The following is a 24552-nucleotide window of genomic DNA, read 5'->3' on the forward strand; positions in this document are numbered from 1 at the left end:
CAAGCTTCAATCCATTCCCTCTCATCCTATCGCTACAAACCCTTCTAAGAAGTCCCTTAGCAGCCTGCTCCTGGGCCCCTTTCAAGTACTGAAAGGCCACTCCAAGGTCTCCCCAGAGCCTTCTCCAGGCTGAACAGCTCCAATTCTCACAGCCTGTCCCCACATAGGAGGAGCCCCCAGCCTCTGATCATAGAATTAAATGGCTTAGGTTGGAAGGGAGCTCAAAGCTCAGCCAGTTCCAACCTCCAGCCACAGGCAGGGACACCTCCCACTAGAACAGGTCAGTCAGGGCCTCATCCAACCTGGCCTTGAACACCTCCAGGGAGGCTGTGGAGCACAGAATCACCCAATGCCATCTTTGATTCTGTGCTCCACAACCTCCCTGGGCAACCTCTGCCAGAGTCTCACCACCCTCACTGCAAAGAGCTTCTTAACATCCAGTTTCAATCTCCCCTCTGCCAGTTCAAACCCATTCCTCCTCATCCTGTCACGACAAGACCTTGTCAATAGTCCCTCCCCAGCCCTCCTGTAGCCCCCTTCAGGCACTGGAAGGACACTCCAAGGTCCCCTCGAAGCCTTCTCCAGGCTGCAGACCCCCAACTCTTCGTTCTTTACTGGTAACAAGCCTATCGTTCAAGCGAAGTATAAGGAGCTAAAAGCTTTTCGCTGCCACGTATCAGAAACAAGCCAGCTACGAAGCCAAGAGGTACCGAAGAGAAACCCACGTACGGATTGCCCTCAGAGGCATTCACCGCTCCTGCGGCAGTGCCTGCTCCTCCAGATCCTACAGGGTGCCGTTCTGTAAGCCAGCAGGAAACAAGATAAAGCACAGGAAGGAAACGCTGTCGATGGAAATTAATGTTCTCCTCCTCAGCTGCTGCCTCGAGGTCCTTCGCCCGCCCTCACCGCTGAGGAAGGCAAATTACCACACGGCCCTTCCCCACCGCCCCAAGCTCCTCAGCGCCTCCCGCCCTACTCCGAGACCCGCTCGCACGGCCTCTTCGCCGCGTTCCCCACAAGGAGCAGCAGGCGGGAAGCCTGAGGGGGTGCCGCCGCCCCAGCACCCCCGAGGCGCTAACAGCAGGGCCTAGGAACGCGCGAAGCGAGGTCCCCTCACAGCCGCCGCCGCGGCGCATGCGCCGGGAGCCAGCCCCGGACACCGTCACGGCGCCTTCCGGGGCAGCGCAGCGCCCTCCCTGCCCCGCCATGGAGAGCGGGCAGGGGCCCGGCGCCCCGGAGCTCGGCGACTCGGCCGAGGTACTGTCCTTCGCTCCAGCTGCGTTACCTGCGGGGGCCCGCGGGACCTCTGTGGGAGCCCGGTGGGGGTTCGGGGTTGTCTCCGCCGGAGGGGGAGGCGTCAGGCTCGGGGCCCGCACAGGCGCTGCGGGCCGGGGAGGTCGATTGCTGTCAGCCTTCCGCCCGGCCGGGAGCTCCATGGCGGCCTGCCCTTGAGGTCTTTCTGGCGGGGAGATGTCCCCGGTGGGAGCTGTTCTCCGCGGTACCGGCGGCTTTCGCTTCTGCCCTCCTCCCTGCCGGCGAGCCGTCAGGGTTCCTCGGCGCTCGCCTTCCCCGGCGGGGCAGCGTCCCCCACCGCCGGCGGGAGTCTCTTAGCCCATGGCATGGCGAAGCAGCCCTCAGCGCTCAGCACATATAAGCGCGCCGTGAGGGGCAGCAGGCAGTGAGCGCTCGGACCCTGACAAGGCTTTTCGGAAGGGATTCAGCGCCTTGGCCTTGCATACCTTTGGAAAGCTGATTGCGTGGACCAGAGCAGCCTTTTCCGAAGCGAAATGGGTGGGCCAAGCTGGGATTAGAGTGCACAGAACATATTCTCTGCTCTCATGGCATTTGTGGAAGCCTTGGGTTTTCTTTACTGACCTCTTTCACGTCCCATTGGATCCAAGGTGCCTTAGGCATAGCAGTGTCAAAGCACGCTGCGAGATGCCAAAGTCAGACAAAAGGTTTTGATTCAGAAATACTTCCAAACCCTTTATTTTGCTTATTCTTCTTAAATTTATTGCCCTGGTGAAAGAGAGGAATACCTAAGCCTTATGTACCAACAGAGGAGGAAAGAAGACTCCTCAAGGAATGTGCTGAAGAGAGTGCCCGGTACAGAGGTGAGTTCAGTTTGCTGCTAGACTTGGGTTTGCTTTTCTTCCCCTTCTTGGTTGTTGTTGTCATCTGAGATGTCACAACACTTCACTGACAACCTTCAGATGAGCTAAAAGGGCATCCCAGCAATTGCTGGTTTCTGTAGGCTTCACATATATTAACTTTGCAGGACTGGAATTCTGTAAAAGTTGCAGTATCATTTGTGAGGTTTACGATTTGTAACACAATTCCTCTCTTAAATTAATATTCTTAATTAAATTTGCAGTTCAAGAGAGCTGTTGAGGTGCTGGAAGGTGTGGAGAGCAGGGCAGCAAGGCTGGGGAGGGGCCTGGAGCACAGCCCTGTGAGGAGAGGCTGAGGGAGCTGGGGGTGTGCAGCCTGCAGCAGAGGAGGCTCAGGGCAGAGCTCATTGCTGCCTGCAGGGAGGCTGTAGCCAGGTGGGGTTGGGCTCTGCTGCCAGGCAAGCAGCAAGAGAAGAAGGGGACAAAGTCTGAAGTTGTGCCAGGGCAGGTCTAGGCTGGATGTTGTTAGGAAGTTCCTGTCAGAGAGAGTGATTGGCATTGGAATGGGCTGCCCAGGGAGGTGGTGGAGTTGCTGTGGCTGGAGGTGTTGAAGCCAAGCCTGGCTGGGGCACTTAGTGCCATGGTCTGGTTGATTGGCCAGGGCTGGGTGCTAGGTTGGGCTGGATGAGATTGGAGGTCTCTGCAAACCTGCTTGATTCTATGAGATTCAGCAAATAGATTTAATTAATGGAGTTTCCTGTTTAGATTTTTGAGGTTTTGTTTATTTCTAGATTTTTATTTTGGTTTTATCTTGAGAAATTGAATGTTAAGTGGTTTAATTTGGAACCATTGCTTTCCAGACTTGTGAATCATAGAATAGTCTGGGTTGGAACAGACCTCCAAAGCTCATTCAGTCTGACCCCCTCTGCAGTCAGCAGGGATATCCTCTGCTCGGTCAGGCTGCCCATGGCCCTGTCCAGCCTTACCACGAATAGCTTCAGGGATGGGACCACAACCACCCCCCTGGGGAATCTGTTGCAGTGTTCCACTACCCTCATGGTGCAGAACTTGTTCCTGACATTCATTCTCAGTCTGCTCTTCTCCAGTTTCAAGCCATTGCCTTCATCCTGTCCCTGCAGGCTTTTGTAAACAGTCTCTCTGCAGCCTTCTTGTAGGCCCCCTTCAGGTACTGGGAGGTCACTGTTGGGTCTCCCCGGAGCCTTCTCCATGCTGAACACTCCTAGCTCCCTCAGCCTGTCCTTGTAGCAGAGGTGATTCAACCCCCTGCTCGTATTTGTAGCCTTCCTCTGGACCTGTTCCATCTGCTCCATGTCCTACACTGGGGGTGCCAGACCTGGACGCAGTACTCCAGGTGAGGTCTCACCAGAGCAGCTTCCTCAGGTGTTTCCTCAGGTCTTACATTGTTTTAGATGTCTCATTTTAATTTATTTGAAATCCCAGTGTTATGCTGAGGGTTTTTTTCCCTCAAAGCATTGAGAATTGATTGCATTGCTTCTTAACCTCATGTCCTCCAAAGGTTCAGGGCATGCATGGTCTTTTTACCCCTGGCCAAGAGGTTTGATTGAGCAAGACTTCTTGAGGAGGTTGTCACCCACTGTTTCATCACATGCTAGTAGATTACTCCTGATGCTGGTAGGTGACTTAGCAGAAACCAGGACAGATGAAGAATTCAGCAGCTGGTTTGCTAAATTTACCACACAGGGGCTCTGATTTCTCCTAGATGTCAGTACTTTCAGGGACAACTTCTGATGCATGGTGACTTTGATTTAACAGTTCTGCTCTCTCTTTCTCCATTGCTTGGGTATGTTCCTCCTCCATTTTTATTCAAATACCTAGAAACCCTCAGCTTATTTGCTACAAGGTATTCATTTTCCTTGTGGAAAAATGCCAGTTTCATAAGCAATAAGATGACAACTGCTTCTGGGGTATTGATAATCTCTCTCCTGGAAGAGAAGAGTGAGTTTTTGGTTCTTGAGATTTTCTGCTGTCAGATCTTAGTTGGCCATGGAATTTGCTGCCCTCTCCATCTTAATACAGTAGAGACTGTGCAACAAGATGAAGGTGCTGTTGAGAGACCCCAAATTAGTTTCCTCTCTTCAGGGAGATACAAGAGTAGTTGAGAGATCTTTTGGTGTGTTTTTCAGGACTTGTGGGAGCCTAAAGCCCATTCAGTATGACAAAAACTGACATAAATTGTTAGGCTGATTGCAGCAAGCAGAACAAAAAAGCTGGGGAGGGACTTCTTAGGCTATCAGGGAGTGACAGGACTAGGGGGGATGGAGAAGAGCTGGAGGTGGGGAGATTCAGGCTGGAGGTGAGGAGGAAGTTGTTGAGCAGGAGAGTGGTGAGAGGCTGGAATGGGTTGCCCAGGGAGGTGGTTGAGGCCCCATGGCTGGAGGTGTTTGAGGCCAGCCTGGCTGAGGCTGTGTGCAGCCTGCTCTAGGGTAGGGTGTCCCTGGGTATGGCAGGGGGGTTGGAACTGGCTGCAACTTGTGGTCCCTTCCAACCCTGACTGATTATGTTTGTCATCTTCTCTGCATTCCTGACCCTTCCCCTGAGCTGTACAGTTTGGTCCACAAGCTGCAGAAAAAGCTGCCCTGTTCCTGGATTAAAAACCTGTTACCCAGTTCTAATCTGTGGTAGAATTTTCCCAAAGTTCTTATGTGAAAACAAACTTAAGACTTTTAGTTAGCAAAAATGTTAGGAGGTGCTGGCCTCTATGGCACTGCCTTCCATCCTGGAATCCTAGAATGGTCTGGCTTGGAAGGGACCTCCAAAGCTCATCCAGTCCAACCCCCTCTGCAGTCAGCAGGGACATCCTCAGCTAGATCAGATTACCCAGAGCCCTGTCCAGCCTCACCTTGAATATCTCTGAGGCTGGGGCCTCAACCACCTACTTGGGCAACCTGTTTGAGTGTTCCACCACCCTCATGGTGCAGAACTTGTTCCTAGCATCCAATCTAAATCTGCTCTTCTGTAGTTTGGAGCTATTGTCCATGTCCTGTCACTACAAGAGCAGTACATGCTTTTCTGGTTTGATGTTTCTATTCTTACACAAATGAGCAATTCTCAGTGTTTAAATGTGCTGAAAATAATTTTCTGAGCAACTTTTCTTCTTTTTCTTTACAGCTTTTCCTTTGGCTGCAGTGAGCATGCTTGGTACTAGCTTCTTAATTAAGAAAGGTAAAGTCTAACTGTACTTCATTTGGGTTTGCTCAGATTTAATCTGGTTTTACTGTTAATGAAGTTACTCTAACAATATAACCTCTTTGTAATTCAAGGTTTGCCATTGGAATGGGCTGCCCAGGGAGGTGGTGGAGTCACCATCCCTGGGGGTGTTCAGGAAAAGCCTGAATGAGGCACTTGGTGCCATGGTCTAGTTGACTGGATAGGGCTGGGTGCTAGGTTGGCCTGGATGATCTTGGAGGTCTCTTCCAACCTGGCTGATTCTATGATTCAGCTACATGAATGAAGGAACAAAACTTCAAAAAACAAACTGAGGTTCATTTTCTGTTCCTTGGCAAATACGATGTCTCAGTGATGATGAAAGAGTAAATTTGTAGTAAGAGATTTGTAATAAGAAACTTGTAGGAATGCTCAGTGTATAAATAGAGACTTTTATAAAGTCATTACAATGCATCATTCAAATGTTGGCTTTGGGGTTTGAATGTTCTTCGATGCTAGGTGTAAAAAGAGTAACCTGCTACCTGCAAATACAACTACAGTTGATGTTTTTCAGCACAGATCTTAGTAATTTATTACTAATTACTGTGATCCTCCTTTTCAGGTGTTCTAAGAGACAGCTCAAGGCTTGGCTCCTTCTCAAAAGTTGCATGTAAGTAAAAGCTGTGTGCAAATCCAACCTGTGTTCATGCCTTAGGTTCTGGAGTCTCTTAGGCAGGTGTCATTGATTCCCTGGGACCCCACTCTGTGCCTGAAGATCTGATCTGACCCATCCCTCTGATCAGATAACCTTCTTGCAGTCAGTTCTACCAGTCACAAACATCTGTGTTTGTTAACTGCAGCACATCCTGGTGGAGGGACTCTTCAGTATCAAGAGGAATGGCACTAAGGCTGGCGAGGGAGGCTGGAGCACAAGCTCTGTGAGGAACAGCTGAGGGAGCTGGGGTTGTTCAGCCTGGAGAAGAGAAGGCCCAGGGGAGACCTTATTGCTGTCTACAACTACTTGAAGGGAGGTTGTAGCCAGGTTGGGTTAGTCTCTTCTGCCAGGCACCCAGGGACAAAAGAAGAGGACACAGCCTCAAGTTGTGCCAGGGCAGACTTAGGCTGGACATTGGGAAGAAATTCTTCATGGAAAGAGTGATTGGCATTGGAATGGGCTGCCTGGGGAGGTGGTGGAGTCACCATCCCAGGAGATGTTTAAGAGGAGGCTGGATGAAGCACTTAGTGCCATGGGTTAATTAGAAGGGTTAGATGATAGGTTGGACTCAATGATCCTAGAGGTCTTTTCCAACCTGGTTCATTCTGCGATTTGTTCACTGCCTTCAGATTTGTGCAGCACAGTTTGGACAGGTTTTGTTTATAGCCTTGCCTTCAAATTGCTTCATAAGCTTCATGTGGTAATGGAAGATAAAAACATTGTTAACAGATGCTGTAGAAGCTTACTATTAATTAATTGCTAGTGCACACCCACCCCTCCCTTCCTAATTTGAAGGTCCTTATTCATGTGTTGTCTTTGTCTCATTCAGGCTATTTTAGTGCCTTTTTTTCTTTGCTGGACATTATGTACATACAATGGTAGGAAAACAGCAATTTCACATGAATTCTTTTTTTTTTCTGATGAAGTATAATCAAAAATGATTTCATAAATTAACCTTTTCAATGTAATCCCTGACAGTAAAACAGGAAGTTGCCATCTTGCCAATCTGCCCAGATACAGCCAGTTAGCCTTACAGTTTATTTCAGAGGGAAGAAGGTAAAGGCCATGATCTGTGGTGAAGGAAGTGTTGTTTAAGCAGATAAATGAATGTGAGAGCCTGAGGCTGCCATTTGTTTATTCTGAACTCCACTTGCCTTCTTTGAACACCAAACAATGGTGGAACAGAAGCTTTCCTAATAATTAATGTAATTACTGTTTCCCTGAGAGCTCCTACACATTCCTAGTTAAGGGCCATGTTCCTCCTATTGAACAGAACTAAATCTTGGAAGCAAGGGGAAAAATAAGGAGCTGCTGGACTGGATCACCTATTCTTGATGTTAAGGTTCTGAGCCAAATTACTTTTGGCTTCTCCTTTTTGATGTGAAGCAAAGATCTTGTTGCAGCCTTTCAGTGCTTTAAAGGGGGTCTATAAGAAGAATGGAGAGAGATGTTTTAGCAGGGCCTGCTGAACAGTACAGGAGCTGATGGTTTTAAACTAAAAGAGGGAAGATTTAGACTAGATGGAAGACTTTTTTTTTAACAGTGAGGGTGGTGAATCACTGGCACTGAAAGGAGACTGTAGCCAGGTGGGTGTTGGTCTCTTCTCCCTAGTAACAAGTGATAAGAGAGGAAACGGCCTCAAGCTACACCAGGGGACGTTTAGGTTGGATATTAGAAGAAACTTCTTCACTCAGAGGGTTCTCAAACACTGGAATAGGCCCTGGCACAAATTGCCCAGAGAGGTGGTGGATGCTCCATCCCTGGAGGTATTCAAAGTCAGAATGGACAGGGCTCTGAGCACCCTGATCTGGGTACAGAGACCCCTGCTTATTGCAGAGGTATTGCACTACTAGATGACTTTTGAAGACCCCTTCCAACCCAAACCAGTCTGTGATGCACTGGAGGCATGTGGAGTTTGATTTTCCACTAAGTGTAGGGCCTGGCTGGTTTTCAGTAGGTGACTTTCTGTGATTTCTGTGCATTTGGAGTGTAAAAGGCTTGAGTTAAGCAGTTTTCATCTCATCCATTTGTTGCTTAGGTCAGATGTGCCTACTGTCTACAGGATCTTCCTGAAAACTGTTGCCAGGGATGCAGTTTGCAGGTCCAAATGATGTCTCCTAATTTAACTGCACATTTCTCCTGCAGTGCTCTTGTGGTTTGGGTTTTTGCCCTCCCCAAGCTCTGAAAGAAGGAGCACATACAGCTCCAGGCATTCCTGCAAGCTCATAGCTTGCTGATGTTAAACAACAGCAAGACAGTTCAAGATCATTCTTGCTTTTCATATGTCACTGACCTGAGCATGCTGCTGCTGCTGTCTGTGGTAATGGTGTGTATCAGTTGTGCTTGTTAGAGCCTTACAGAATCCTTCTGGTTGGAAAGGACCTTTAAGATCACAACCATTATATAACCCTGCCAAGTCTAGTGCTAAGCTGTGCCCCATAGCTGTTTTTTAAATGCCTTCAGGGATGATGACTCAACCACCTCCCGGGGGGGGCTATTCAGTGTTTGAGAACCCTCTGAGTGAAGAAGTTTCTTCTAATACCCAACCTAAACCTCCTTTGGTGTAGCTTGAGGCCATTTCCTCTCTTAACACTTGCTACTAGGGAGAAGTGGCCAACACCCACCTGGCTACAGTCTCCTTTCAGGTAGTTGTAGAGAGTGAGAAGATCTCTCCTCAGCCTCCTTTTCTCCAGGAAACAACCCTCAATTCCTCCAGCAGCTTCTCACCAGACCTGTTCTCCAGACCCTTCACCAGCTTCATTGCCCTTCTCTGGACATGCTCCAGCACCTCACTGTCTTTCTGCAAACTTTCTCTGAGGACAGTAATTGTTCTTTTGTATCTGGCTTAGTTAAGTCAAGATTTCTTTAGTCCCTATGTTGCATCTTTCTCTGCTTTGCCCCTCTTTCAGAGATTCACAGTTTGCATCCTCTTGGAAAGGACCCTCAAAGGTCATCTTGTCCAACTGCCTTGCAGCCAGCAGGGACACCTCCAGCTAGATCAGGCTGCCCAGGGTCACATCAAGTCTCTTCTTGAATGTCTTTGGAGATGAGGCCTTAGCCACATCCCTGGGCAGCCTGCTCCAGTATTTCACCACTTGCACTGTAAAGAACTTCCTGGTGTTGTTCAGCCTGAATCTCCCCTGCTCCAGTTTCAAACCATTGCCCCCATCAGTACAGGCCCTTCTAAACAGTCCCTCCCTAGCCTTCCTGTAGGTCCCCTTCAGATACTGCAGTGTAGCTCAAAGGTCTCCCTGGAGCCTTCTCTTCTATGAAAACAGGCTGAAAGTGTTGGAGAAGAGGTGCTTCAGCCCTCTCATCACCTTTGTGATCCTCCTCTGAACCCATTCCAGCAGGTCTGTGTCCCTTTTGTGTTGTATCTGGAAGCTGCGAGGTGTTTCCTTTGCAGATTTCCAGATTCCAGGATGTTCTGTCTATACCTCCCTGTCATAACTTTCCTCAGCAGTCTCAAAGACACTCTGAGGATTTAATGGAACTTCCAGTTAGTTGTGACTGATTCAGCAGGGCATAGAGCTATGTCCTCTGTCCCTCTTTGGCAAAGGACAAAGTCCCTGTGTCCTGCTTCACGTTAGCCTGCAGCAAGACCTAGCCTCTTTTATCACAGTATCACAGTATCACCAAGGTTGGAAGAGACCTCACAGATCATCAAGTCCAACCCTCTACCACAGTGCCCAAGGCTAGACCATGGCACCAAGTGCCACATCCAACCTTGCCTTGAACTGCCCCAGGGACGACGACTCCACCACCTCCCCAGGCAGCCCATTCCAGTGCCCAATGACTCTCTCAGTGAAGAACTTTCTCCTCACCTCGAGCCGAAATTTCCCCTGGCGCAGCCTGAGGCTGTGTCCTCTTGTTCTGGAGCTGGCCACCTGAGAGAAGAGAGCAACCTCCTCCTGGCCACAACCACCCCTCTGCTAAAACTCTCTAAGCTCTTGTCACAGTGAATACAGAAGCAGCTGAGTCTGACAGTACCTAATTTACTGTGCCATAAATGTGCATCACCTGGCTGTTGCTTCTGTAATAAGAGAAACAAACCAGATTCTTCTAGCCAATAATTAACATCAGGTAAAACATCTTCCAGAGAGCTGCTTCCACTTTTCTCTCCTGGAATTTGTAAGTTATGCCAGAGACAAATCACCTTTGCTGCTTGGCTTTATTTTGCTGTTTAGGTTGTTGTTGGGCCACTTTCCTGTTTAGGGGCTTGTAATATTTCACTCTCTGCCTATTTGTAGCATTTAAGGTGTCTTCCTATCTTTTTTTGACCTGCTAAACAGCTGAGCCCTTACATTTCTCATCATGTGGTTCTTAGGGCTATGGTTTAAGGGGAATCTTGTAGAGTAGGTTGGATTTGGTGATCCTGAGGGGCTTTGCCAACTTGGATGTTTCTGTGATCCTGTGAAATGAGAAATTTCTCATTTCCTTCACTTCTAATTGTGGCTGCTCTTCTCTTGTCCCTTGGAAAAGGATTTTAAACCTACCTCTAGAAACACAGACGTTAGTAGAGGAGTAGCAACTTCAGTACCATTACAGCAGGGTGGGGTAAAATCTCCTTTTCTATTGATTCTCAGGCAATGTAATCTTCGGTGTGAGGCCCTCAGGGGATTAATGGTACTGATAATTAACTCTTTCCTGACTTAAAAGATGATCTGGAGGCTTTAGTCTTTGGAGTTAGAAAATCCTCACTGCATGTGAAAGAGGATCTAAGACTTCTGCCCTGCAAAATCAACAAGAGAGGTTCTATTAATTGCTGTTGTGCCCTTTCATACTCAGTTTGACCCCCTCATAAAACTTGCAGGAGCCATTTGATGGAAATCATTCATTTTAAGCCCAGGAAGAACTATCCTGATTGTTTATTCTTCTGACCTACCCAGCAGCTGAAAACAGCTCATGCACTAAATTGAAAGTATTTGCCTAGTGATTGCGAGGGCACTTGGTGCCATGGTCTAGCCTTGAGCTCTGTGGTAAAGGGTTGGACTTGATGATCTATGAGGTCTCTTCCAACCTTGGTGATACTGTGAGACTGTGATTCAGCTGTTTGCCCTCCTGCACCCACAGCAGAGTCCTCATCAGAAGGTACTGAGCTTAAGTCCCTTGCAACCCCTAACACCCTGCAATTCTGATGTTGTGTTTCCTCAGACTTCTCTTCACACTCATGAAAGCCCTTCCAAGATGTGGCTGCTCTGATGGATTCAATGAGCAGAATTGATGACTTCTGTTTATTCCTGACTGGTTTATCATCTTTTGTATTTACTATTTCTGGATCTTGGGAGGAGGGAAAAAAAAAAACCCTAATTGCAATTATTTTCCTTTTGTTGGGTTTTTTTTTTGGTCACCTTTCATTAATCAAATACCAGCTGGCATTATTTACTGCTCACATTGTGTCTGAGTCATTGCTCTGTGTCTGAGTTCAGCTGTTGCATTTGCTTCTAGTGCCTTTTGCCTGCAGGAGACGCAGAGAGAGAGGATGACTGCACAGTTTGGTTAAGTTCTCAACTGTTTGATTTTCTTCTGTTCCAGACACTGTATAATTCACTTGCAAATCTCACTTTTAAACTGAGTACTGTGCTGCAGTGTATGAACCCATCTTCTTTTGTTTTTTTTTTTCCTTTTAATCAAGTTGCTGGAATATGTGGATACCTGGCTGGAAAGATATCCTACTTGCCAATCTGTAGCGAGAAATTTAAGAGACTGAAGGATTCCCCCATAGGAGATGTTCTACGACAAGCTCAGAGACATAGTTCACATAAGTAAGAATTTCATTCTCTTTTAAATGTAAAACTTCCTCTCCACTAGGACTTTTAAACACAACAAACAGGTCAAGGCTACACTTGCAGCATTCAGAGGCCTTCAGAGCTGCACTTTCCCTCTTTCCCCTGTTATCCCGCATCTGCCACTCTGGGGGAGCTCTCTGTGTGTCAGCTGCCTGGCTATCAAACAGGCATTTTGAGCTCTGACCACTTTGAGCAGTAAAGTTTTACTAAGCTAGAAGTATATCTTTGTAAGCCCTGGAAGTGTTTAAGGCCAGGCTGGATGTGGCTCAGAGCAAATTGATCTAGTGTGAGGTGTCCTTGCCCATAGCAGGAGGGTTGGAATGGGATGATGACCCTTGAGGTCCCTTCCAGCCCAGACAGTTCTGGGCCCCTCAATTCAAGAAAGAAGTTGAGGTGCTGGAACATGTCCAGAGAAGGGCAACAAAGCTGGTGAGGGGCCTGGAGCACAAATCCTATGAGGAGAGGCTGAGGGAGCTGGGCCTGTTTAGCCTGGAGAAGAGGAGGCTCAGGGGTGATCTTATTACTGTCTACAACTACCTGAAGGGGCATTGTAGCCAGGTGGGGGGTGGCCTCTTCTCCCAGGCAACCAGCAATAGAACAAGGGGACACAGTCTCAAGTTGTGCCAGGGTAGGTATAGGCTGGATGTTAGGAAGAAGTTCTTCACAGAGAGAGTGATTGGCATTGGAATGGGCTGTCCAGGGAGGTGGTGGAGGCACCGTCCCTGGGGGTCTTCAAGCAAAGCCTGAATGAGGCACTTAGTGCCATGGTCTGGTTGATTGGATAGGGCTGGGTGCTAGGTTGGACTGGCTGAGCTTGGAGGTCTCTTCCAACCTGGTTGATTCTATGATTCTATGATCAGACCTTTTCTAGCTAGATGTGGGGCACTTTTTGAGATGTGATTAGGTGGTTTTGGATTTGTAGTGTGCAAATTAAGATGTTGTGGAATTTACCAACAGTAGTGTGAGAGCAGAAGTTACCTGCTGAGTTACAAAATAAGCCAACTGAAATAAGTGAGTCTGACATTCTGAAGGCTTTTCCCATAGTTCAGTTTGACTGAAGTAGGAAGAGGGTGGAAATGATTTCAGTGTTTATCAAAGGGAAGAGCTCAGTAAACAATATCAGTGCAGGAAGAAGCATGGTGGTCAAGCTTACTGCTGTTTGTTTCAGTCCTTTACATCTGTAGCAGCATTATGCTGTACAGATGAGAAACTCATCAGCTTCTTTCAAACTATTTCCTGTTTTGCTCCAGAATGCTTTCTACCTCCAGTGGGTTTTCATTGCAGACCACTTCTGGAGTACCTCACTTAAACCCTCAAGTGAAAACTGGGAGAGTAGTGTTAGGGTAGTGTCAAGCAGTCCTGCTCTGGGTCTGCTGAGGTTTGTTAAATGTTTATAAAGCATTGGATTAAATTCTTAATCACTTCATAAACAGCTTTATGATAGTTTTTACTGCTAGATTTGTTTTGGTTCTGAAATGTTCACTTTATTCTTGGCATTGGATAGGGTTGGAGGATAGGTTGCACTGGATGATCTTGGAGGTCTCTTCCAACCTGGTTGATTCTACGATCAAATATATTCTCAGGAATTGCCACTTCCTACATTTACTGTATAAACTCAGCTGAATTGGACCTAGACTTAGCCCTTCACACCCCTCCAGTTTCTGATAGGAAATTATCATCATCACTAACTGTGTTTAAATGCCATCATCTGCTGCACCAATCAGTCCCTTTGACCTTTAATGGCCCATCCTTGCCTATCTGCAACGTTTTATGTCCTAAGTGATAAGCTCTCTTTCTGTTTTCCCCTTGGTTGAATCATTAATTGAAACTCATTCAAATCCCATTATTGTCTACCCATGCTACACTTTTAAGGCAGCACCATTACATTTGCATGGTCATTATACATCTCCTAATTAATGTACTTTGGCCCTTGTGATTTGCAGTTAAAAACAGGTAGGGAGACAGAAGATCAGATAGTTCTTTAAAGCTATGTTTGCATACAATTTAAGTGGCTAATTGAGGTAATAAAATGGCTTAGCTCTGTATGTTTGTTGGGAGATTAAAACAAAGCCTAACTGCAAATGTTTTGTCCTATGAAACTTAAGTAGAGTAGCTGAGCAAAAATTCAAAGTCAAGAAGGAATAAACACTCCAGAGACCTTCTAGTGGCACCAAGTGGTGGCAATCTTGATAAAGAGACATGTTGGACTAAATGATCTGTAAGGTCCTTTCCAACCTGAGGCATTCTGAGTGATAGGGAATGCTGCAGAATATCAGGCATCAGTTTCCAGAATATTCTTTCTGGGGCCTTATCTTTCTTAGGAGAAAAATCCTTGATGCCTCTGCTGAATTCAGCAGCTCAGTAAACCTTCATCACTTCATTTCCCCAAGATAGCTCTTTTGCTGTTCAGTGCTGCTCAACTGCAGCAGCTTTAAATGCTGAAGGGTCGAGATTGCAAATTCTTCCTAAAAGGCATTTAAAAATAGCTGGAGTTCATGCTGCCACTGGGTATGTGGGCACTCACTCGTGCTCTCTGGAGTGGTTTTGCTGCCTGGAGCCTCCCTAGGGGCAGAGGTGGGCATTTTTATCTTGTGATGTGCACACCTTGGCTCTTTTGTCTGCTCTGCTGGAGACGAGCTCAGCTTCTGGGAGTGCTGGAGGAGGGACTGTACAGATCTTTGCAATGTACAAAAACACCTCCCAGACAGACAACAAAATAAAAGCCCAGAACCTCAAACACAGAGAAAGCAGCCCTCAGACACCCACACACACAGAGAAAGCAGCCCTCAGACACCCACACACACAGAGAAAGCAGCCCTCAGACACCCACACACACAGAGAAAGCAGCCCTCAGACACCCACACACAGAGAAAGCATCTCTCACACACACGTACAGAAAGCATCTCTCACACACACACACATGTACAGAAAGCATCTCTCACACACACACATATGTACAGAAAGCAGCCCTCTCACACACACACACGTACAGAAAGCAGCCCTCACACACACACACACGTACAGAAAGCAGCCCCCACACACACACACACATGTACAGAAAGCATCTCTCACACACACGTACAGAAAGCAGCCCTCTCACACACACACACATGTACAGAAAGCATCTCTCAGACACACACACACATGTACAGAAAGCATCTCTCACACACACATGTACAGAAAGCAGCCCTCACACACACACACATGTACAGAAAGCAGCCCTCACACACACACACATGTACAGAAAGCAGCCCTCACACACACACACACATGTACAGAAAGCATCTCTCACACACACACACATGTACAGAAAGCATCTCTCACACACACACACACATGTACAGAAAGCATCTCTCACACACACACACGTACAGAAAGCATCTCTCACACACACACACATGTACAGAAAGCATCTCTCACACACACACACACATGTACAGAAAGCATCTCTCACACACACACACATGTACAGAAAGCATCTCTCACACACACACGTACAGAAAGCATCTCTCACACACACACGTACAGAAAGCATCTCTCACACACACACACACACACACGTACAGAAAGCATCTCTCACACACACACACACGTACAGAAAGCATCTCTCACACACACACACACATGTACAGAAAGCATCTCTCACACACACACACATGTACAGAAAGCATCTCTCACACACACACACATGTACAGAAAGCATCTCTCACACACACATGTACAGAAAGCATCTCTCACACACACACACGTACAGAAAGCATCTCTCACACACACATGTACAGAAAGCATCTCTCACACACACACACACATGTACAGAAAGCATCTCTCACACACACACACATGTACAGAAAGCATCTCTCACACACACACATGTACAGAAAGCATCTCTCACACACACACGTACAGAAAGCATCTCTCACACACACACGTACAGAAAGCATCTCTCACACACACACACATGTACAGAAAGCATCTCTCACACACACACACACACGTACAGAAAGCATCTCTCACACACACACACACGTACAGAAAGCATCTCTCACACACACACACACATGTACAGAAAGCATCTCTCACACACACACACACATGTACAGAAAGCATCTCTCACACACACACACACACGTACAGAAAGCATCTCTCACACACACACACATGTACAGAAAGCATCTCTCTCACACACACACACACGTACAGAAAGCATCTCACACACACACACACATGTACAGAAAGCAGCTCTCAGATACACACACACACACACACGTACAGAAAGCATCTCTCAGACACACACACACACACATGTACAGAAAGCATCTCTCACACACACACATGTACAGAAAGCATCTCTCACACACACACATGTACAGAAAGCATCTCTCACACACACATGTACAGAAAGCATCTCTCACACACACACATGTACAGAAAGCATCTCTCACACACACACATGTACAGAAAGCATCTCTCACACACACACATGTACAGAAAGCATCTCTCACACACACATGTACAGAAAGCATCTCTCACACACACATGTACAGAAAGCATCTCTCACACACACATGTACAGAAAGCATCTCTCACACACACATGTACAGAAAGCATCTCACACACACACATGTACAGAAAGCATCTCTCACACACACACATGTACAGAAAGCAGCCCTCACACACACACATGTACAGAAAGCATCTCTCACACACACACACATGTACAGAAAGCAGCCCTCACACACACACACACATGTACAGAAAGCATCTCACACACACACACATGTACAGAAAGCAGCCCTCACACACACACACACATGTACAGAAAGCATCTCTCACACACACACACATGTACAGAAAGCATCTCTCACACACATGTACTTAAAGCAGCCCTCACAAGCTCCCAGAAAAACCAACCCAAACACCCCAAAGAAATGCCAACAACGCCCCCCCCCCAAGTGTCATTTCAGGATGGTAATTAACACTGGTACCTGAACTGTCCAAAATGCAGAGTGTTTTCCTGACGCCCTCCTCCCGTTCCGTGCTGCACTGCAGTTCCCTCTGGCTGTAACGTTTCATGGTGTTCTCTCTTCAGCCGCTCCAGTCGCAAATCTGACTTTTCAGACCTGCCTTCCCAGTCCTTCCCTGAGTCTCCTTCTCCAAGAGCTGCATTCCCGCTTCCTCCCAGCTATTCAGATGAGTATAGTTCAACAGAGAGAGGCCTCTCCAGTTATGAGCCTGTTCCATTCAGTGCTTCCCTGAACGAATCTTCCCCTACAGGCATCACTGATTACACTGCTCAAGGTATGTTTTGCCTTAGTGTTTACTTGTTTGTAGGTTTGCCTTTCTCCTGGGTGCTCCTCTTAGTAAACTGTGTGTTTCCATACAATGGGTTTGAGTGAAACAGTATCAAGTTAGTGCCATGGTCACTTAGTCACTCAGTGCCATGGTCTGGTTGACTGGATAGGGCTGGGTGCTAGGTTGGACTGGATGATCTTGGAGGGCTCTTCCAACCTGGCTGATTCTATGATTCTAAGTTCCCTGAATTGTTGTTGCCCAGGTGAGAATCATAGAATCAAGCAGGTTGGAAGAGCCCTCCAAGCTCATCCAGTCCAACCTAGCACCCAGCCCTGTCCACTCAACTAGACCATGGCACTGGTAAATGTATTCTTTTGTTTTAGGAATTCTAAACTGAATTCAGAGGGTTTTTTTAATGGTTTATAGCTCTAATTGCAAGTTAATGTTGTAAATTAACTGTCAAGACTTAATCTTGATAGGCTTGAGAAGTGGGCCAGTGACAACTGCATGAGGTTTGACAAGTCAGAGTGCAGGGTCCTGCGTCTAGGTCGGGTCAATGCCAGGCAAAAATCCAAGTTGGGTGCAGTGTGGGTTGAGAGTAGCTCTGAAGAAAGAGACTTGGGGCTGTTGGTTGCTGAGCAGCTCCCCAGGAGTCAGCAGTGCCCTCATACAACCCAGCAGGCAGCTGTGTGCTGGGCTGCAGCCAGAGGAGTGTGGGCAGCAGGGCAAGAGAGGGGATTCTGCCCTTGGCTCGGCTCGGCTCTGCTCAGACCTCAGCTCCAATCCTGCCTCCAGTTCTGGGGTCCCCAGGATAAAAAAGGACACAGAGCTACCTGGAGTGAGTCCAGAGGAGAGCCACAAAGATGAACCAAGGGCTGGAGCACCTCTGCTAGAAGGATAGGCTGAGGGAGCTGGGCATGTGCAGCCTGGAGAAGGCTCCTGTGAAATTTGCCATGGGATATGGTAAGGTTTGCAGAATGCTGCTCCAGGGAGGACCTTAGAGCTGCCCTCCAATACCTGACGGGATCCTACAGGAAGGCTGCAGAGGGACTTTGCAGTATCCCCCAGTTTAGGAGGGACATTGAGATGCTTGAGCGTGTCCAGAGAAGGGCGACGAGGCTGGGGAGAGGCCTTGAGCACAGCCCTACGAGGAGAGGCTGAGGGAGCTGGGATTGGTTAGCCTGGAGAAGAGGAGGCTCAGGGCAGACCTTATTGCTGTCTACAACTACCTGAGGGGTGGTTGTGGCCAGGAGGAGGTTGCTCTCTTCTCTCAGGTGGCCAGTACCAGAACAAGAGGACACAGCCTCAGGCTGTGCCAGGGGAGATTTAGGCTGGAGGTGAGGAGAAAGTTCTTCCCTGAGAGAGTCATTGGACACTGGAATGGGCTGCCCGGGGAGGTGGTGGAGTCGCCGTCCCTGGGGCTGTTCAAGGCAGGACTGGACGTGGCACTTGGTGCCATGGTCTGGCCTTGAGCTCTGTGCTAAAGGGTTGGACTTGATTTCTGAGGTCTCTTCCAACCCCGATGATACTGTGAGACTGTGATACTGTGACTTTTCATCAGGGTGTCTAGCAACAGGATAAGAGGGAATGGTTTGAAGTTGAGGCAGAGCAGGGTTAGACTGGATCTCAGAAAGAAGTTCTTCAGTATGAGGGTGGTGAGACTCTGGAATAGGCTGCTCAGGGAGGTTGTGGCTGCCATCTCCCTTGAGATGTTCAAGGCTAGGCTGGATGAAACCTTGAGTAGCTGAGTCTAATTCAGAGGTGTCCTTGCCCAAGGTGGGGATGTTGTAGTAGATGATCTCTGAGGTTCCTTCCAACCTGAGCCATTTTATGATCTGTTGTGAAACCAAACCGAAAAGAAACCTCAGTCTGCTCTGAAGCTCATTTTGACTGAACTGAAGGTGATGATGGCATCCTTGCAGTGCACTCAGTAAGCCACAGTCCCAACCCTTTGCCTGAAGCCTTGCTGAAGTGACCTCATTTGCAGCAGCAGTGATGCTGTGACTGTACTCAGCAGGAATTCAGTAGCATTCAGCTGCTTTCTGTAATGTGCCAAACCCTGAACTCTCCTGAGAACTGCATGCACATTGTCTTCTGTCCAGCAACAGCTGATTTTCTCACGAAGAACTGAAATGGTTTGCAAGTGCTGTTGTGTGCAGCTGTTCCCTTCCTGCCAGTCTGAGCTCTGTCCTCAGCTACTTCAGGAGAAAGGCACGAGGCTGAGTTCAGGTCTCTCTGGCACACAGAGGAGGAAGCTCCTGTGAAATGCAGACTTTCATGCTTTGGAATAGTTTATATGTGTTAACTCTTTATGGAAAAGGTTTTATTTCACACACACAAAAAGCCCTCCTTGAGCAACTTGATTTGAGTCATATAAAAGTATCAGATGTAAAGATGTGTCAAGGACAGGATAATGGCATTCCTCACAGGTAGAAATAGTTGGTAGGGCCTTAATTATAGAACCAGGAGTCTGTATTGTAAGTGCAGATAGAAGGCTAAAATGTTTGTCAGATGGTGTATGGATTTCATCCTGATCCTTTGAAAGCAGAGTTTGCAGAGTGACAGGTTGCATTGGGTTGGAAGGGACCCTCAAAGGTCGTCTTGTCCAATGCTCCTGCAGTCAGCAGGGACACTTCCAACTAGATCAGGCTGCCCAGGGTCACATCAAGTCTCATCTTGAATGTCTCCAGGGATAGGGCATCAACTACATCCATGAGCAGCCTGTTGCAGTGTTTCACCACTCTCACTGTGCAGAACTTCCTCTGCTGTCCAAGCTAAATCTCCCCTGCTCCAGTTTCAAACCATTTCCCCTTATCCTATCAGCATGGGCCCTTCTCAACAGTCCCACCACAGCCTTCCAGTAAGTCCCCTTCAGGTCTTGTTCCACAGCAACTTCAACCTAAGGCAGAGCTCTTGTCTGGAGCTGAAGCAGAGCTGGGGATTTAAAGCCTGAGTGGAAGGCCCTGAGCTTCACCTAGATTTCTTTTCAGAAATCATATCTGTATCAAACATGATTATTGTACTGGATCTTGGAGGTCTCTTCCAACCTGGTTGATTCTATGATAGGTTAGGGTGCTAGATTGGACTGGATGATCTTGGAGGTCTCTTCCAACCTGGTTGATTCTATGATAGGTTAGGGTGCTAGATTGGACTGGATGATCTTGGAGATCTCTTCCAACCTGGTTGATTCTATGATTATCATAAATCTCACATTAAGTGACCAGAACTGTTTTATCCACCAGCTACCACATGGTTGTTAGGATTTCCACTGGGTAAAGTGAAGAAGACTTCACTGCCAACCTTCCAGTTTGACCAAGTGAAAAGCATCAAAGGAATGGGTTAAAGAGCAGAGTCTGAGATACATTTAACATTGCAGCTGTCCTGCTCCTTTTCATTTGGGATTGAGCTGTTATTGAACGGCATTTTAGAACAGGTTGTAGCCAACTTTTGGTGTGTGTGATGCCAACTGCAGTATTTTGATGCTTACTCTGTTTTCAGAACCTGCTCCAGTTCAAGAGGAAGGTCGTAAAAAGAAAGGTGTCACATATGAGGAACTAAGGAATAAACACAGAGAGACTTATGATGTAATGCAGCCACCAAAGGCAGAGGCTCCAAGCAAGTTTACACAGGAGAAAAGAGCTAAGGAAGGTAATCCCTGATGTACAGAAACACAGAGTGAATCCAGCTGGGTGTTAAACGTGGTCACAAACCCACAGCTTAGCCTTGAAGCACTTTATCTTTGCAGTATCTGCAGGTATCTGCTGTGTGATGTGGTCTGTTGTTCCATATTTCAAATCAATTAATTCCACTAGCAAATGATCATGGCTCTGCTTAGTGCCAGACTGCACATCTCATCCCTTTGCCTTCATGTCGAGCAGCCTCTTCCAAAGAAGAGCTCTCAGAGCTGTATCAGAGAGTTTTAGCTGTGGCAAGGGCTGTATGCTTCAGCTAGCTCTGTTCTCTCAAATTAGAGCACATGGTTGATGCTTTTAGCTAGGGGGGGGTTACTTATTTTTATGACCTGTTTCATGTGGAATTAGTGCATTTCTATAGAGGCATTGTTTGTGGAGCTTGGGTTTCTCCATTAAAACTCACAGGAAGGAAGCAGCATTTGGCAGCAAGATTGAGATTTGTTTTCACAGTGAAAAACAAAACTTCACACAGCAAGAGTGCAGTGTTCTGAAGATGCCAGTCAGTCAACTTTTTCACTCAGTTGTCTGAAAAGGAGACAGGGAAGCAACTTACTGCTTGCCTTGGGGGTCTTCAAGAAAAGACTGGATGAGGCACTTAGTGCCATGGTCTAGTTGATTGGTTAGGGCTGGGTGCTAGGTTGGACTGGATGATCTTGGAGGTCTCTTCCAACCTGCTTGATTCTATGATTCTATGATTCTTTAGTGCAGCATCTCTGAAAGTGCCATTAGCAAGAGGAAGGGTTCACCATTTAAGACACTGCTGGAGTTGTTTGGGTGGCATACAAGATCTTGTCAATCATCTTGCAACAGCATTTAAGCACAACTAACTTCTCTTCCTGGGCATAATGGGTGGCAATAAGTACAGAAAAGTGTATTAAAGCCAAAATAAGTAATAAGTAAGCTTTGGAACAGTCTTGCTCAAGAGCATCAGTCTGTTTCATGCTTGTCAGTTACCTTCACCAGATCATGTCTCTGAAGTGCTTCACAGAGAGAGTGATTGGCATTGGAATGGGCTGCCCAGGGAGGTGGTGGAGGCACCGTCCCTGGAGGTGTTCAAGCAAAGCCTGGATGAGGCACTTAGTGCCATGGTCTGGTTGACTGGATAGGGCTGGGTGCTAGGTTGGACTGGATGATCTTGGAGGTCTCTTCCAGCCTGGTTGATTCTGTGATTCTGTGATCTAGAGAGGCTTCATCTAAAAATTATCAGCAGTTATTGGGTAATGAGTTAAATTTCTCCTTTTGAGGCTGGAAGTGACTGTGCCAAATGAGACATGAAAAATTACTGAGCTGTAGTTTCAGATTGCTTCTGAATTCCATCAGCTGACACTTCACCTGTTCACACAAAGTTTCTTTTCCAGAGATATTTGTCCACAAACAGAAGGCCTAGGAATGGCCTCCCAGTGGAGAGCCATGAAAAAACTGACCAGGAGGTTGGAGCACCTCTGCTACAAGGACAGGCTGAGGGAGCTGGAGGTGTTCAGCTGGGGGAAGAGAAGGCTGCAGGGAGACCTCATAGCAGCCTGCCAGTATCCAAATGGAGCTACAAGAAGGCTGCAGAGAGATTGCTTGCAAAGGCCTGCAGTGACAGGACAAGGGACAATGGGTTCAAACTACAGCAGAGCAGACTTAGATTGAATGTTGGGAACAAGTTCTGCACCACAAAGGTAGTGGAACACTCAAACAGGTTGCCCAGGGAAGAGGTTGTGGCCCTATCCCTGGAGATATTCAAGGTGAGGCTTGACAGGGCTGTGGGCAACCTGATCTCTAGTTGAGGATGTCCCTGCTGAGTGCAGAGAGGGTTGGACTGGATGAGCTTTGGAGGTCCCTTCCAGCCCAGCCCATTCCATGATTCTAAATCACACAGAGAAATCTTAAGCAACTTTCTGCAAACGTTGCCATATCCCATGGCAAATCTTACAGCAGCCTTCTCCGGGCTGCACACCCTCAGCCCCCTCAGCCTAATCTCCTAGCAGAGGTGCTCCAGCCCTTGGATTATCTTTGTGGCTCTCCTCTGGCCTTGCTCCACAGCTCTGTGTCCTCCTTCTGCTGGGGACACCAGACCTGGATGCAGTATTCTCTTACTTCTGTGTCACAGGAACCAGACTAGCAGATGGTGGTTTCTGCCCCCTGTTGCAGGGACGTAAGGGAAAACAAAAGAGGTTTAAACCACTTGTAAGCAGTTCCTAACTTTCATCTGCTGGAGCCTTCTGCATTCATTGTAGCTGTACAATGTACACCTGCAGAGTGATCTGACTGGGCCATTTCCCAGGGAGTGAGCACAGCCTGCTCAGCTGCCAGGGTTCATAGAAAAGGCAATCAAATGGTAGCTTGGGAGAGCTTCTCGTGCCTCACTGCAACACTGGGTCGGCTTCAGAGAGCTTGGCCAGTGCCCAGTGCTCTCTGAATGAGGACCATGCATTCTCTGCTTTCCATGGGCTGTGCTGCAGATGGGTACTAATGAACAGTGGGCTTGGTAATTGACTTGCCAAGTAGTGTCTGACCTGTGTTGCATTCCTGCCGGGTTGTCTAGATCCATCCTTTGCTCCATCAGCGAGGGCAGGCAGTTACTGAGCTCTCTGCAGTCACTTTGAGGAGAGCATCTCTTCACTGGCAGCTCCTTGTAGAGTTACACATGACATACTCCTGAACAAATCCATTAGGACCAGCACCCTGTTGTTAGTTTTTTTTCACTCTCTGACTCACTTCTGTCTTAAAGGAAGCTGCCAAATAATAATGGTTGAGTAGTTTCCTTCTAGGGATTAGTGACTTCTGTTTGTTCGGCTTTGAATGTGTCTTAACTATCCTGAATCCATCCAATTGTGCACGTAACAAGATTATGCAGCCACATTATTTATCCCAACATTCCTGGCTCGTTTCCTCCAATTGTCTTTGTTTCACCCACATGTAACATTTGTTTCAGGAATTGGCACAGCAGGCTTCTTGGCTGAGTGTTAATTCATTAAGGAATCACAATTAACAAACTTTCCTCCCCCTTTATTCAAAAGCAGCTTTAATTAGATGTCTGTTGTGCTGCCACTGCCACTCCCCAGTCCCCACTCCAAATGATGCTGCATTTCAGCATCCTTTTTTTTGCACTGTGTAAGATGATTTCACTGCAAAAGTTTAAGCCATGTGTGACTGGTTTTGTTTCTTTCCTCCAGTTAAAGTAAATCAGTATGGAGATACCTGGGATGAGTGAGAGCTGAACCAAGAACTGAAGAAAATGATCTCCTGTCAGCCAACTTGAACTTCATCTACGTTAAGTCACGAGTGTCAGCACCTCTGGGGTGTTCTGCCAGGCCCAGCTGTTAATCAACGAGGAGAAAACCCTGGCTTGCCAGAAGATTAAAAAATAAAGCATTTAGGCTAGAATATTTTTGTTCAATTTTGCTTAAATATAGCAGGCAAAGCTCTGGTGAGGTGTCCTGGCTGTAAACCACTTGTGCTGAAAGGGTAACTGGCAATAGCTGCTAGAAACATAGAGCAAAAGGTACAAACTGTCTGTAAATAATGCAATCACATGCCTTGGGAAGGGAAAAAGAGCAGAATCTCCTCAAACTGGCAAGAGTTGCATTAAAAGTTACCTGCAGAAGTTGCCTCTGGCTTTGTTTTGGCTGAAAGGGACGTGGTGGAAGCCTCACATCGTTGTCATGCTTGGTTAGCAAGGCCTGGAATAACCCTGGACAGGGGAAAAGGGCTGAGGAAGTGGGCCAACACCCAGGGAAGCAAACTCTGCTTCTGTAGGGCTAGAGCAATATTCATAGAGTC

The 24552-nt window shown here is 47.3% G+C and overlaps 1 protein-coding gene across 2 annotated transcripts; it reads left to right on the forward strand.

The window, feature by feature from the left end:
- The first annotated feature begins 1119 nt into the window (after positions 1 to 1119).
- Positions 1120 to 24376, forward strand: OCIAD1 (OCIA domain containing 1). 2 transcript variants are annotated; one of them, XM_064149253.1, is made up of 8 exons: positions 1120 to 1257; positions 2030 to 2114; positions 5262 to 5315; positions 5920 to 5967; positions 11648 to 11777; positions 16890 to 17098; positions 20591 to 20740; positions 23946 to 24376. In XM_064149253.1, exons 1-8 carry the CDS (start codon positions 1135 to 1137, stop codon positions 23981 to 23983), a joined length of 837 nt encoding a protein of 278 aa, XP_064005323.1. In that variant the 5' UTR covers positions 1120 to 1134; the 3' UTR covers positions 23984 to 24376. The 2 variants fall into 2 exon arrangements, with proteins under 2 accessions (XP_064005323.1, XP_064005324.1); XM_064149254.1 differs by having other exon boundaries at positions 20603 to 20740.
- The last annotated feature ends 176 nt before the right edge of the window (positions 24377 to 24552 follow it).

This window comes from Pogoniulus pusillus, chromosome 9 (assembly GCF_015220805.1).
Source record: "Pogoniulus pusillus isolate bPogPus1 chromosome 9, bPogPus1.pri, whole genome shotgun sequence".
Taxonomy (NCBI): domain Eukaryota; kingdom Metazoa; phylum Chordata; class Aves; order Piciformes; family Lybiidae; genus Pogoniulus; species Pogoniulus pusillus.

Bases quoted from the DNA above. Each gene is read 5' to 3' on its own strand.
- OCIAD1 (XM_064149253.1), top strand. From the start codon at position 1,135: ATGCGCCGGGAGCCAGCCCCGGACACCGTCACGGCGCCTTCCGGGGCA. The intron at 11,778-16,889 runs GTAAGAATTTCA...TTCTCTCTTCAG, and splicing joins CAGAGACATAGTTCACATAA to CCGCTCCAGTCGCAAATCTG. The intron at 17,099-20,590 runs GTATGTTTTGCC...CTCTGTTTTCAG, and splicing joins CACTGATTACACTGCTCAAG to AACCTGCTCCAGTTCAAGAG.